This window comes from Poecile atricapillus, chromosome 3 (genome assembly GCF_030490865.1).
Source record: "Poecile atricapillus isolate bPoeAtr1 chromosome 3, bPoeAtr1.hap1, whole genome shotgun sequence".
Taxonomy (NCBI): domain Eukaryota; kingdom Metazoa; phylum Chordata; class Aves; order Passeriformes; family Paridae; genus Poecile; species Poecile atricapillus.
In genome coordinates, this window is record NC_081251.1 from 57,187,081 (window position 1) to 57,201,706 (window position 14,626).

At 41.6% G+C, this 14,626-nt stretch overlaps 1 protein-coding gene across 2 annotated transcripts in view; it reads left to right on the top strand.

Annotated features, from left to right (window-relative positions):
- MYB (MYB proto-oncogene, transcription factor) overlaps nucleotides 1-14,373 on the top strand; it is a 28,200-nt gene extending 13,827 nt beyond the window's left edge. The window contains exons 10-15 of one of the 2 annotated variants that reach the window (XM_058835129.1): nucleotides 704-846; nucleotides 1,455-1,569; nucleotides 1,656-1,781; nucleotides 2,451-2,561; nucleotides 3,187-3,294; nucleotides 12,912-14,373. In XM_058835129.1, the coding sequence (XP_058691112.1) occupies nucleotides 704-846; nucleotides 1,455-1,569; nucleotides 1,656-1,781; nucleotides 2,451-2,561; nucleotides 3,187-3,294; nucleotides 12,912-13,028 (720 nt within the window). In that variant the 3' untranslated portion in view covers nucleotides 13,029-14,373. The remainder of the gene's footprint in view (nucleotides 1-703; nucleotides 847-1,454; nucleotides 1,570-1,655; nucleotides 1,782-2,450; nucleotides 2,562-3,186; nucleotides 3,295-12,911) is intronic. The other variant, XM_058835128.1, reaches the window with a different exon arrangement.
- Nucleotides 14,374-14,626: the final 253 nt, after the last annotated feature.

The following is a 14,626-nucleotide window of genomic DNA, read 5'->3' on the forward strand; positions in this document are numbered from 1 at the left end:
TACGTTGTATTGTTGTCAGAATAAAGGATATCACTATGCTCACAAATTTGTAGATGCTAGAAATAGAAACAATATTTTAGATTACTAGGTAGAACACATGCAAGAGCAATTTTCTCCAAACAGATAGTGCTGCCTCTTTTTTAGTCAGTTGTTTCCATTCCAAAGCGTTCCACACACCCATCAAAGGTGGCAGCTTTCATTTTATGCTCTGAAAATGAAGTACTTTCTTTTGAGAGAGATGAGAGGAAATATATTTTCCTGTCATAAACACTTTATTTACTGCCCTAAGAGCTCCTAGATGCCCCATATAAATATTTGTGGAATTTAACCCTGTTTCCTGTGGGTTTGTTTCTGAAACATTCCTTGCTCATTTTCACCCAGTTTCTTGGTCACGCTGGTCTTAATTAAAATTTATTTGGAGAAAATCCAAATCAGGCTCTGGAAGTGGTAGAAAGTGTTTCTCATTGAAACAGTCATTTCCTTTAGAATTTCTCTCTCTAGCTTCCTGAGCCAAGCCATTGAGCATTTTTTCACAATGTAGTCAGGTACCCAACATACCTCTGCTCTCATCATAGGGTCAGGAGAGTGACTCATGTCAATCAGAAGAAAATAAGTTATTTTTCTTTCCTTCAATAATGTCAGTTTGAAAGGTCAGCCATGTAATCTGGACGTTCCTGTTAACTTTTCCTTTCCACACGTGCAGTTCTTAAACACCTCATCCAATCACGAGAACTTGAACCTGGACAACCCTGCCCTCACCTCCACGCCGGTATGTGGCCATAAGATGGCAGTTACCACCCCGCTGCACAGGGAACAGACTTTCAAAGCTCAGAAGGAAAACCATGTGTAAGTCCATTGTCTTGTCCAACTCATGAGGGTCCATTTCTTCACATTGGCACGCAGCCAAAGTTTGCTGGGTCAGCAAATGCTTTAGGCCCTGGAGGGTGGGTTTAGATTAGATGCAAGGAAAGAATTCTTTACTGAGAAGGTGGTGAGGCACTGGAGAGCAGGCTGGCTGGAGAAGTTGTGGATGGCCTATCCCTGGATCAAGCCTGGGGCAACCTCATCTTGTGGAAGGTGTGCCTGCCTGTGGCAGGGTGTTTGGAACTAGATGATCTTTAAGGACTATTCCAGCCTAAACCATTCTATGATTCTATGCTTCCTGCAGAGTTGTTTGCTCACACATTCACATTTTTCTTGGGTGGGAGTAAAACTTCCGCTTTATGAAGGTAGGTCATTAAACCATGGATATAGGTTCTCCAGTTTTTAAAATAAAGTCATTACACTCTATCACAGTCAAAGAGATGTTCTGCTCTAAAAGCAAAATGGATTATAGGATCGCAGGGAAATATTTTCTAAAGTCTTACAACAATACTGCCTGTATGCACGCATTTCTGTAAAGAGGTAGTATTTCCAAGCGTCTTCCTTTAAAGTTCCTCTCCTTCTTTTTAAAGTTTCAGGACTCCAGCAATCAAGAGGTCGATATTAGAGAGCTCTCCAAGAACACCCACTCCATTCAAAAACGCACTTGCAGCTCAGGAAATCAAATACGGTCCTTTGAAGATGCTGGTAAGAAGGAAACAATGATAAAAGTTGCTTTGATAATAGTGCAGAGGGATGTTCTGGGACTTGGATATAACGTTTCTTTCTTTCAGCCTCAAACTCCAACTCATCTTGTAGAAGATCTGCAGGATGTTATCAAGCAGGAGTCGGAGGAATCTGCAATAGTGGCTGGGCTACATGAAAGTGGACCCCCTTTGCTGAAGAAAATCAAACAAGAGGTAAATCTCAAACTTACCTGAGGCAATTTAATTCAGAACTCTTTGCTGAGAAACTTATAGCAATGCCTTTTCTGTTAAATAGCTGTGTCTGCTTTTCTTTCATGTGAGCCCCAAGATCTTAGTGTCGGTTCCATATAGTACACTAGGCATGTCTAATTCATCTCCCATTGATTTCCATAGAAGTCTTTCTGCTGTTTCCAGCAGGGGTTTGCTTGGGCCGTTCTAATGCAGTTTTCGTTTGAAACTTAAAAAGAAAAGAAAAATTAGACATGAATTTGGATTGAATCTTTCAAATATTGGTGAAAAGTATAGAAGAACCCCATAGGGACCAAGCTCCATGGAGTGACTTAGAAACCTGAACATTTGAGGACATTGCATTATATTACTTTGTCACTAAAGTTCTAAAAATACATATATTCTCAATCCTTTCTAGGGGATTAAACTCCTGAATACTGACAGAGCACTGAGTGCAAGTATTCAAAGTTTTATTAGATGGGGATTTTTTTTGGAGAACCTTGAACTTTTTTCTTCTGCAAAGAGCAAGGCTGCTGTAAAAGATGTGACTGTAAACATGCATTTTGCACCTCTGTGAAGAATATTTGTTAAGCAACTGAAAGAAATCTCCTGGTCAGTTATGTAGTGGTTGAATGGTGCCTTTTCTTCTTGCAGGTGGAGTCCCCAACAGATAAAGCTGGGAATTTTTTTTGCTCAAGCCACTGGGAAGGAGAAAACCTGAACACTCAGCTCTTTACACCTGGGTCTACAATGGAAGATGTGCCAGTAAGTATAAGTTTTCACACCATCAAAGGAATACTTTGTTTTACATCCCTGTTTGATAATTAAATGCTAGAGAGAGTATTTTTTTCCGATTTTCTTCACAAGTAGGCTTTATTCCTTATTTCTATGTCATTTTCCTGTACTAAGCTTAAAAAGCAAAATGCTACTCTTAATTATCACTGATAACTATAGAAGGTTGCAGAAGTTGCAGTCATTTTGCAGCCCACAGACTTTGAAGACCCTACACTTGAAGGATGCCTGCACCTGTGTATAGAAATGACTAGATCACAGAATTAAAAACCGGTGAAAGAGAGAGAGAATCTCTCGGTTTTTGCAAAGGAGACCTTGCATGAGCACAGTTCCCTTTGCATTGCCAGGACTTATGGGCTATTCAGTGTTGCTGTTATTCTTGAACTTGTGATTTGCACTGGATGGAAAACCTTTGCACAGGGCAATGCTCCTGCAAAGCCAAGTCCCAGAGACATGGGGCTGAGGTCTGCTCCTCATCTGTGGCTGTGCCCAGTGTAGCAACTTCTGCACTCAAGCTGAGTTTACTTACAGTGCATTCCAGTTCATGTTGTTCTCATGAGTTTCTGAAAACCTTTTTCTTTTCTCTTTTCCTGTTCAGAATCTTCTTACCAGTTCCATTTTAAAGATGCCTGTGTCTGAAGATGATGATAGTTTTCACAAAACAGTTGCAGTACCTAGAAACAGGCCACTAGCTAGTCCTCTACAGGTAATTATTTCTTGATAAAAGCATCCATACGTATAGATACTGCTTTCTCACAGACCAATTTTAAGTTTTGGGTACGGAAGAATGAAATGTTCAGATGAATGTGGCTGAGGATCTCACTTTGCCTGTGGAATATGAGAGCACAGTGGCTTCAGCAGAGCCAGGAAGCTAAACTGGACACAGCTCTGTGTGTGGGGCATTGTAACTCAGATGGGTGCAGCGTGAAATTGGTAGGACTGAGAATTAATGTGGGCCAGAGGGGTTTTCTTTCCTATAGGCTTCTTGTAGGTGGCACTGCTGTTTTTGGAGCTTTGAGTGATGTGGTGGTGGCCAGAGCTTGTGACTGGCCCTGGGGTGAGAGGAGAGACTCCAGCACTGCCTGGCTGGCACAGGTGTGACCAGTATTGCCCATCCAGTCCAGCACCAGGATGGCCTTTCCCCAGTGAAGGCTGAATGTGTAATTGTTGTAATGTAAGTCAGACTTCAGGCTGGGGTTTGTGTCTGTGCTTTTGCCAAGTGTTAACAAACACAGACTTTTGCTGTGCTTTCAAACAGAACTGTTGCACCAGGGGCCAATCCAAAGCCCACCAAGGTCATTAGCGGCCAGTTTGGCAGCTCTTGTGTACTTTAGGTGGAACCCACTGCAAGTCATTCAGAAAACAAAACATAATTTCTGTATTTCCGAGGTCGATGACTAAGTGATTTCGTAGCCTTTCTCCACTTGGGAGAACTAAAGGAAAGTGTCTCATTCCCCAGGGTGAGTCACTGGCAGGAAGGAAATTGTAACTCCATAGTTCCTGACTTTCAGACGAACAGTCCACATGGCTAATCCTTTCTTTCCTCCCTCTTTCCAGAATTTACATTTGGGCTTATTTACAGTAGGCAGGAATGAATAAAGACTGGTTTTGATTAAGCATTTCTAGCCAGGCATTAAAAAAGGAGATAGTAAAATTTCACACATGTCCCCATTTGGCACAGTTTGCCATGGAGTAGCCTTGTATTTTGTGCTGCAGAATCACTTGATGAAAAACAGCTTTGGAGAGCAGGGACTAGGACTCCCCTTGGCAAGGGGGATCTGTAGGGGCCAAAGACTCACACTCAGCATTGTTTATCTGCTCTGCCCTCATGACCTGTGTTTCTTGGCTGCACTGTAGTTGACAGCCAAGAGAAGGGTTTGCAGATCCTCTGTCCCTGATCTAGGGCAGTGTATAGGGGCAGAATTCAGACCCACCTGGTGGCAAAGGAGCCTGGGTCTCCAGCTTTGCTGGGGCTTGCTGGAGCTCCCTGGTGGATGTGTGGAAGGAGGCTGCTGGTCCCCCTGAGCTCAGCCCTGCTGTGTCCCAACACCTGTCTGAGAACCGTGACCCCAGCCAAGCTCCGGGCTCCTTCACAGATTTAGGACAAGATTTTCAGGTAGCTAAGCAGCATGGGCTGTGTGTTGTCCAGTAAGTGGTAGTTGCCTGCACTCTGGCTGTAATAAAAAAGAAGGATCTGAGAGGTCTGTAAAATGGGATCTTTTGATCTTTGGTGTACCGGTGTTATGTTTCCTGCTATCTAAAAATAATTTCTTTACAAGCTGCTGTAAACGAAAGGGCTTGTTTAACCTTCTGTCCTCACGCTGATTTTGTTCAGGAAGTTTACATGAGTCAATTTGTGGATCATTCTGGATTCAATTCTTCAGTCCTTGGTCAGGAAAACCATGTTAAAAGTCAGGTATGCTCATTGTTTGGATAAAGAGGACCTTTTCTTAAGTAGGAACTGAGTTAAAAAGGACTTCCAACTCCTCTCAGTGTTTAAAGTATGTTGAACTGAAAGTAGTTGTAAAAAGCCCCAAAATGAATAGTTAGCATGTAGCTTCTTGGTGTACTAGCATGAGGGTAAAATTGTTCTCTCTGCTGATGAAACATTGAGCTTTTCATCTGAAATGTAATCTTAAGTGAAGAGTGAGGCTTGAGGTTTCTGTGATGGTGGCACAGACAGCTTTTTCAGAATGAAATACAGACTTTTTATAACAATGCAGTATTGTCTGCCAGCGGCTGCACTATGTTTTGGACTTGGTGTCGTGGTTAAAAGTAATGGTAAAGCTACTTGGCTTCTTGTCAGAGGGGAGGAGTGTGGCTCTGTGCAGCTCAGAAAGGACGTGTAGTCTGGCTCTGTTTCACAGCAGAAACTGCTGCTGCTCTGTCCCTAACGCTTCCCCTCCTCCTCCCCAGTGTAAATGGACTCGTGATTAGGGCATAGCATGTCTAAATGGTGCAAAGCCATGGAAAACATTAGTCTTTGTGCTTGCTGTTGTCTTTACTGTTTGTGTCTTGTACATGAGCAGATTTTAGCACGTTTTAGTGTCCTGTGCTTTCTACCTTTCCTGGCTTGAGTTTGGTATCTCACCCTCATGCAGCAACACATGCACAGACACAAACAAATTCTGGACTAAATCCAGTGATCCCATGAAAGTAGACATTAAGCATGAGGGAACTCCTGTGGGTGAAATTTAATTGTGTCTGCATATGTTGACATTGCTGCTGCAAATATTTTGGGCCTGATCCAACTGTTCTGACTTAGGCAAATTCTCACTGACTTCAGGCCAAGAAAGAATTACAGCAATCTCTGCACCTTGGGATCTGTGCATGGACAGGGAAGAGAGAAACAAAGACAGCACTTAACTTAGTTTTTTTTTTTAATATGCTTGGTTCTTAAAATTCCATTTTCTTTTAAATTTGAACTTAGAAAAGAAGGAGGCAATATATTTACCGGCCCACGGTTTTCCATTGCTTTAATAATTTGCACTACATTTGCACAATGAAATTTGGCTAGCAAAAAGCTGATCAAAATCCTTGATTACGTATTGTTTTGCTGTTAAATTCCAAAGGAGGCAAGAGTAGCAAATGTTCAAACACATCTCTAATGATATTTTTTACTGCATTTTGGGTACACGATTGATCATATGCCATTTAGTAAATAGCAGCTGATGACCCTATCAGATAGCACAATATGATTCACCTTCACTTAGCAGGAGCAGCACATTGCATCATTTGGCATGTGAGGTCAGGTAGCTCCATATAACACCACTGGATTTTGGTGCTGTCAGTGCTGTATAGAGCAAAGGGAGAAGAAGCCTTTGTAGACCCAAGAGGAGTTTGGGCTTTATCCTCGTTCAATCCCCTGTTAAGTCTCCCTAAGTCATTGGCTGTAGAGGCAGTTTTGTGTAAGATCTTTCTGGTAAGGTGTGGAGGTTCAGCCAGCTCTTTTATCCTGTCTGACAAATCTCATGGTTGTGCATTGAGTATTATCAGACTGGCAGAAACAGGAATGTCTCACCAAACCCACATGTTGCCTTGGGGTAGACTTACTCTCCATTGCATTGTTCCCAAATATTTCTGCTTTGAATTCATGGGGTTAATTAAAACCTGTATTTTTGCACCCTATATTTTTGTCACTTAGTTGCATGTCAGGGGGATTTTGGTCTCACTAGCAGCTTTTCCAAAGGTTAAGATTTTGGGATAACATGCTCCAATACCAAGACAAACAGATGATCTGTACCGAGCATGTGCTTGAATTTTGCCTTGTAAGAGGTTACATAAAAACCCCTCTGTTTCTGGCCCTTCCTATGTCAAAGTTAAATTTTATTTCACATTATGTTCTGTAGCAGTAGCGGTACATAATACAAACTATCCTAACATAGACATTTTAACAGATAGAAAAGTAGGCTAAATCACAGACCTTCCACCTAACCCTGCAGGCTATCAAAAGACACCATGAAATAGAGCCTTTTAAGAAAATAGCACTGCTTTGATATCTTCTTCCCCCAGTAACAAAGGAAACAACACAAGGTAGAAGCCCTGCAAGCTAAAGAGAATGTTCTTCAACCCCTAGCTCCTGTCACTTTCCATTTTTTAACCACAGACTGACACATTTCAGCTCGAATTTCCTGACTTTTGGCGGTTTATGTAGCCATTTTCTTCAAAGAATAAGTTTAAAGGATTTTATAACAGTTACTTGGTTAACCTTTTTTCAGGTGTTTGAGCTGTCATGAAGCTTAATTTTCTCAGTTTAAAAAGTGAAATGTTGTTTTATTTGCAGCTAGTTGTAAGACGAAGTGGCCAGCAAGGCAGCATGGTCTCCTGCAACAGCAGGCTTTTTCCTCCATGGCTTTTTGGGAGAAGAAGGTCCTGAAATCTCATACTTTGTTTAACCAAGGGAGAGTGGGAAGCACCCTGTGTTTGAGATTTGCACAGCAAGGGAAGGTAGCCCCACAGGTTTCCCTCGCTTGTGTTTCCCCTTCTCTCCCCAGTGACTGATGTGTACAGGAAGGAGATGTGCTTGCCACAGCTGAGGGAGCCAGAGAAGGTTTAAAGTTACAGGCCTGTCATTATATGTTTTCCTCTCAGGTCAGCAGAATTTGGGTTCCAAACAGATTGGAAGTTAGGGCTGCCCTGAACTGGTGATGGTCTCTCTGGAAGAAAAGTGACAGCTTAACTATTATACATTTTATATTGTAATATAATATAGTATTTACATATTATACATTTGCAGAAATGTATGCTGGTCTCTGGGGGGGGAAAAAAAAATATTACTTAAGGACAAAACTAGAGAGGGGAAGAATAGGAGTTGCAGGTACTTAGGCCACTTCCATATCTTGTCCATTCATCTTACTTGGAAAGTAAGATGCATCTTGAGCAGGAGTTTTATCTGAGCAAGAACTTCAGGGTTAAGCTCTTAAAAATGCCATCAAATAGCTCTTTCTAGCTCTGGTATCAGGCTTATAACAAAAGCTGAAAAGTTGCACCACCTAATTCTTTCACATTTAGCAAACTGTATTTCTGAGCAACTTGGAAAGCCCCAGAGTTTGGGAGAAGTCTGTCCTGTGCCCCAGAAGAAGCTAACAACAGGGGTAGGAATAATGGTCTGTCTTGTCAAATGAGATAAAAAATTCATTTATGGTCACTTTAGTTTTTAATTAGTCTTTACTGTCTCGTCTTTATAAGTAAATGGGTTTCTTCTGCCAGTTCTGCATCCTTACAGAATAGAAAGCTGTGTTATTCATATGCTGTCTATTGTATTCTGCTAGGAAATTGTTATGCTTAGTGTGTTGTTTTACTGCTTCAGGAGTGCTACATTTCTGTTGCAAGCTCCTTTTCAGTGGCACATTCTGCAATCTATGCCATGTAACCTAAGGGAAAGCTGGAAAGAAATCCAGATTTTTGCAGGAGGGAAACACGGTAAGAGACCAATGCTTAACTGAGCATTTAAAATATTTTAAATACACTAGGTTTTTTAAAATTATTTTTAAATACCAGCAAAGCTTGACTAAATTAGTGGGAATGTTTGTAACACCACTAGAGCTGCTGAAGCTACCTGCCAGCAGAACAAAGATGTAAAATCTGTCTTCTAACACAGTTCTTTGCCCAAGGATTTCTACTAGACTTTGATCAGTTTGGGAGCTCAGCAGTGCAGGACTGCAGCAGTGTTTGGTTTTGGCATTGGCTTCTAACACAAAAGGTGTTGTAACACAGGAGCTTTCTTAAGCTGTAGAGACAGCATATGAAAAGGCAGTCTGGGCTACAAGAGCAGAAGGACTAGTTCTGTTAGAAATGCACCTTTCCACATTGTTTTCTTCCCTTACTCTGGTCTGTTTTCTCTAGATGGTCCAAGTTTTTATTTAAAGTGCTTTAACTGGATATCCCGGTTACAGCTTTGACAGTTTGTTTACAGTTCACATTTGCCTGAGGGCAGCTGAAGGCATATTACAGGATAAATAAGGTAGTTTTGCTGCCAGGAGAAGGATGTACTGGTAGGATTATTGAGGTTAAAAAATAAATAAAAAAATAAAGAGAGAAAGAAAAGGGACAGGGAGAATGACATAGCTGGAATTGTACCACAGATCTGTAATTTAATCCTATGGGAGCTTGCAGTACTACACTTTCTTCTCTCCCCGCCACCCTGATTTAACTTAAAGAGAGAAACTGCTGTGTTTGGAAGAGAAAAATACAGTGGAAATACTGGCTGAAAAGGTTTAAATTCTTTTAACTGATAGCAAAATTAAGACTAATCTCCTAGTCTGTGAGTCAATGAAAAAATTGTGTATGTGGAAAGAATTTACTGTGGAAATCACTTTCACTTCCTACTGGCTAGGAATTTAGGTGCCAAAACAAACACCTCACTCTTACATGACTGAATTGAAGCTGGATGAATCCATTGGCTCAATGAAAACATGTCCATCAACTTTGATGGGGTCTGGGTCAGTCCTTCTGGCTTCTGGTTACAAAGATCATTTCCACCCATTGATTTGCAGAGTTAGACCTGTAAGTGTGGTCAGGAGGGTGCAATGAGCATTCTGCAACAGGAGTGTTCTGGCTGGGGTTTCTGTGCCGTTTTCCTGCATGCCTGTAGCCTTCTGCCTGGGTCTCTTCTTTTGATGCATTTGTTGAGCACTGCTGTCTGTGGAGCACTGCCACTGTTCTGTAACAGAGCCCTGTCAGTACTTGCTGCAATGCTGGTGTGGAAGGAGGCATTGTAGCATCTCTTTTTACCCTTTTTACTAAGAAATCCCACAGCTGTGTGTGACCAGGCCCAGCAAGGCATTCTGCCTGGGTTGTAGGACCCAGCACTCCCTGCCAAGGAGGGAAGGAAAACTGCTGCCATCAGGATGACTTTCACACGTGCCTCTGGCACTGTGCTGCAGGGCTGGCAAGGCACAGGCATTGTGCTTTGTTTTGTGCTGGCTGCCGAGAGTCAGGACTTCAGACAGAAGATGTTTATTAAAAATACCCACTTAAATGTTATCTGAGTTCCCCGAGGGTAGAGTGGAAAACTGTGTTAGTAAATATGCTGCATAGAAAACATACTACTTTGGGTCCAATTCTACTTCCTTCACTGGAGAAGAGCTCTCACCATCATCACCAAGATGCAAAGTTAGCCTCTTTTTTATAAGTTGTCACAATAGGGAGAGGGGGGGAAAAGTGTAAATAGTGCCATTTTCTGGGAGAAATAACACGTGGATGAAAACTTTTCTGTCCCTACAGCAAGGCTGAAGTCGTTTCAAGCAGGCTTAAGTGAGGGGTGGAGTTGGTCCTCCTGTGCTTTTTGTGTCTGCTGCCCAGTGCTCCCCGGGGCAGCCAGGCCCAGTGGGAGGGCAGAGGGTTACTGCCTGCCTGAGCAGCTTCTGCCACACTGACATCAGGTTAAAGATGAAGACCAGGCTTTCCATGGAATGAGTGACATGTAGCAACCTGCTGAGATGTTGGTGATATCAGGATACAGATTTTTTTTTTTTTCTACTAAGCACATGGCTGTTAATACAAAGAGCTCTGTGTAGATACTAACAATTAAGCCTAATTTATAAAATAGGGACACTCCTTACCTGAAGTTACTTACATTTTTCAGAAACCGACATACTGTGGCAAATGGTCTTTTCCTTACATATTTTCAGTTATTTAAGGGACTGCTGATCTCTTATTTCTAGATTGGTTCACTGAAGCTTTGGGGGGGTCACAGGGAAATACTGGTTAGATGCATATTTTTGTCCTTGGGAATTATGGATATTCAGGAACTATCAGCTGCTTTTGAGGTGTACAGAACAAATCCAACTTCTAAGTAAAACTGATTGCATTATACCAGGCATTAATTTGGTTCCTCGTGCAAATCCCTCTAAAACAGCAGGGAAAAATATACACAGGTGCCACTGAGGATATATTGAATTGTAGGCTCCCAGCTTGTGTAGGTGCCTTTGAAAAAGTTACTCTGGAAGTTGTTTAACCAAAACATAAAAAGAGCTGTGGTGTGCTGCATGCAGGTCTGTGGCATGCAGAAAGTGTGTCACACCTGCTTTCTGCCATGTGCCCTCAGCTGAGCCACAGCACAAGGTGCACAGCTCTAGAAAAGAGGTGGACAGCGTGTCTGTTCACAGCTTTCTCACAAAAACTGCATAAACTTAATGATTTGAGGCCTGACCTGGTTCTCCTTCAGAAAGGAAACTCCTACTGAAGCCCAGCAGTTTTTGGCTCCCAGGAGAAGAGGCAGCATTTGGAACTTCTCTACAGAGAAGAGATAGCCATGTCTAGGGAAGCCCAGCAGAAGTTTGCAGAGGACTAACATGCTTGCTTTGTTTTTCACTGGGTTTGTCCCTTTTAGACTGTAAGCCCTCCAAGGCAGGAACCTCGGTCCCTGTGTTTGTACTGGTGCCCTGATTAGGGCATGTTATGTGAAATTATCTGTATTTCATAGCTGCCCAGCCTTTTACTATCTGTATGTCTCAGATAACACTGTTTACAGTCAGAAGAGCATTCTGTAAACATTTGGGCCAGAGAATAATGTAAGGATCCTCTTGCAAAGTTAGCAACTAGAAGTTGAAGTTGGCAACTAGAAGCTGGCAGAGAGAGCCATGGGCACGCCAGGACAGTTCTGCTCTTAGCAGATGGTTTGCAGTCCACTAATTATGATTCATCCAGCATCCTAGAGGTTGGGAGGGCTTTGGGCATTTCTTTGAGCAATGTAGGTATTGTACTGCAAAGATGATCCTTTTTGAATGCGATGGAGAACAGAGAAAGGTTTCTCCTGTTTTGTCTTTACTGGTGAATCCTGAGCATACACCTTCTTAATATTTAGCAGTACTGGGATCCCCTTGTGGAAAGATAAGCACAATTGTGTGCATTTTTGGAATGCAGAGTATTTGTACAGCTAACTACATGATAATAGAGGTTTTATTCAGGTCTTAGAGAAAATATCAGTGTGGAAAGGCAGACACACTGGGTAAGTGAGAGAGTTCAATAGAAAAAAATAAAAGTGTGTATCCTGGTAAATTCCAGGAGCTTTGAAATTTCATTGCTGTTTATAGCTCAAGGCAATGAGAAATGTCTCATGTGTAGTGAGTAAATAAATACAGCACACACAGCACTCTGCAGATAGGTTTATCTCATTTTAGCATTGTACTAAATGGTGTCTGCAACCTCCATAAATACCACAAGAAGTGAAATGGCTTACATGATAATTAAAAAGCTGTTTCTGCTGAGAGTCAGGCCCCCCCTTCTCCTTTGCCAGAGGAGCTGAGCTGTTGGCGGGCGCTGATCGCTGCACACAGGTGAAAGCGGCTTGGAGCGCGGGAATCCTCGGCAGCAGTGGTCAGGCTGTCGAGGTTGTCAGGGCCTTTCAGGGAACTCCAGGACAGAGCAGCTGCATTTTTAGGGTGGAGGTCCAGCAGGAATTTGTGCATGGTCATAACACTGAATATTTTAACTGTGGGCTGTAGCCTGTCTGTGCTCTGTTGACCCTAAAGTTTGCCTGCCAAGTACATTCTCGTTTAGACCTTTCTGAGGAATTAAAGGCAAGGCTGTAGAAGTGGCCTTATAGAAAATCAGCTGCCTGAGAGAGAAGCAGGAAAGTTTGGATCTCTTGTGATGTCCCCTCTGCAGATCATCTGGTCTGTCTGTCCCTGTGGTGGCTAACTGAGAAGTCAGGGTGACATTTTTTTGCCTGTTGTGTTGAGATTTCAGTTTCTCAGGGGACAGGACAAAATCCCACTGCCCGTTCACGGAACAGTTAATTGTGAGCTGGCCCAGCTTTTGGCTGGGACTATGGATAAGTCACACAGCATTCAAAATGAATCTCTCTCTCTTCTAATTTAGCATTTGAACAACACCTGGGAGTCAGCGTCCTGCGGGAAGATCGAGGATCAGATGGCTCTGACAGATCAGGCACGCAAATACATGACCACCTTCCCCACCCGGACTCTGGTGATGTGAAAGGGTCGACACACAGAGAAGCATTATGGTTTTGAGAACACTTCACCTCCACTGGGAAATTCCTGTTCCTCTACATGAGAACTTTTCATGAATGGGAGAAGAGCCTATCTTTGTTGTGGTACAACAGTTGGGAGCAGCACAAAGTGCATTTAGTCACTCAGCATATATATTCTTGTTGGATTTCACCCAACTTAAGAGTTTGTGTTTTTTTAAGGATACTTGCCTAAATTATTAGGTATTGAGTTTGAATCAGTAATTAATGATCTTAAGTGCAGTCTTATAATAAAGATAATTTTTCTTGTACTTTTTGAGATCAAGCAGACTTAATACACCAGTATTGTTATTTCAGTGATGTGCTAGCCAGGGGTGGGGTTTAGTTTGTTTCTTCTTTTTTTTTATTTTTTTAATTTTGTTTTTTAATAATAAAAGAGCAGGTACTCAAACAGATGTATTTTAAATCACTGAACAAAATGAATTGGTGTATAAAATACCGAAGTGAAAAGCATTACTACAAACGCTTGTCTGTGCAAAAGGGGAAAGCTGATCAAGATTGTGAATGCTCAAACATCCATGTCTCTTGAAATACTCCTTTCTGTTTTGGTTCTAGGCCATTATACATTGTGTGTTTCTGTTGGGGGGGGTGGGTAATTAGCTTGCTTTAAAAAATATTACTGTATGAAACATAGATTTATGAGAAAAATTATATTTTTATTCAGTAATTTAATTTTGTAAATGCCAAATGAATACTGTGTTTTGCTGCTACAGACCTTAGCGTGTAGACTTGCTGCTAGTGTAAAAGGAGCAGTAGAGCTTTATATGGAAAAAAACAAATGTTGATGTTAGCTAATTGACTATGCACTAGCATTTCAGATTTTTTTGTTTTAATTTTTTTTACATCATTTATATTTTTTTCCCCTATTTTTTTTACAAGCAATATTTTTGAACACTGTTCTTGGGAGATTTTTATTTGTGTGGATGTGTTGTTTTGTTTCTCATTGGTTTGTAACAGCATGCATTGCACCTTCATATGTTTGGGAGAACACTGTCTTGTTCATGTTGTCTCTTTTGTTCCATGTCTAGCTAGTTGTTCCCTAACTTGGGTCTTGTGTACTGAATCAGGTTCTTAGAAATACATGGTTCTTTGTACTGCCATATCAGATCTTTACTGATACGGCAAAACACTGATTTTATTTTTTATCTTTTTTAATTTTTTTTGGTGTTTTTATAAGAGCCTCTGACTTTGCTGCCTTAATAGCATTTGGTGCAGCTTTATCTGCACTTAATTTTTTATACAACAATGTACTGCCTTGTAGATAAATAAAGTGTGTTCTTTTTTACTTAAACCTTCATGGCCTCGTAATCTTGTTTGTCTTCAGTTTTTTGGCCGTAGTGTTAAAGGCAACAATCAAGCCAAGAAGGCTTTTCCCAGCACACCTAGATAAGCAAGGAATAGAGTTTTGCACATCATAGACTCAAAATCCTCAGTTCTCATTGATTGTTAAGGAAGTGGAAGGAACACAGCACAAAACAGCGAGTCCTGAGCTCAGTTGTGGTCTCAGAGCACATCTCTATTGACACCAAAGTCCAGGTCAGCTTCA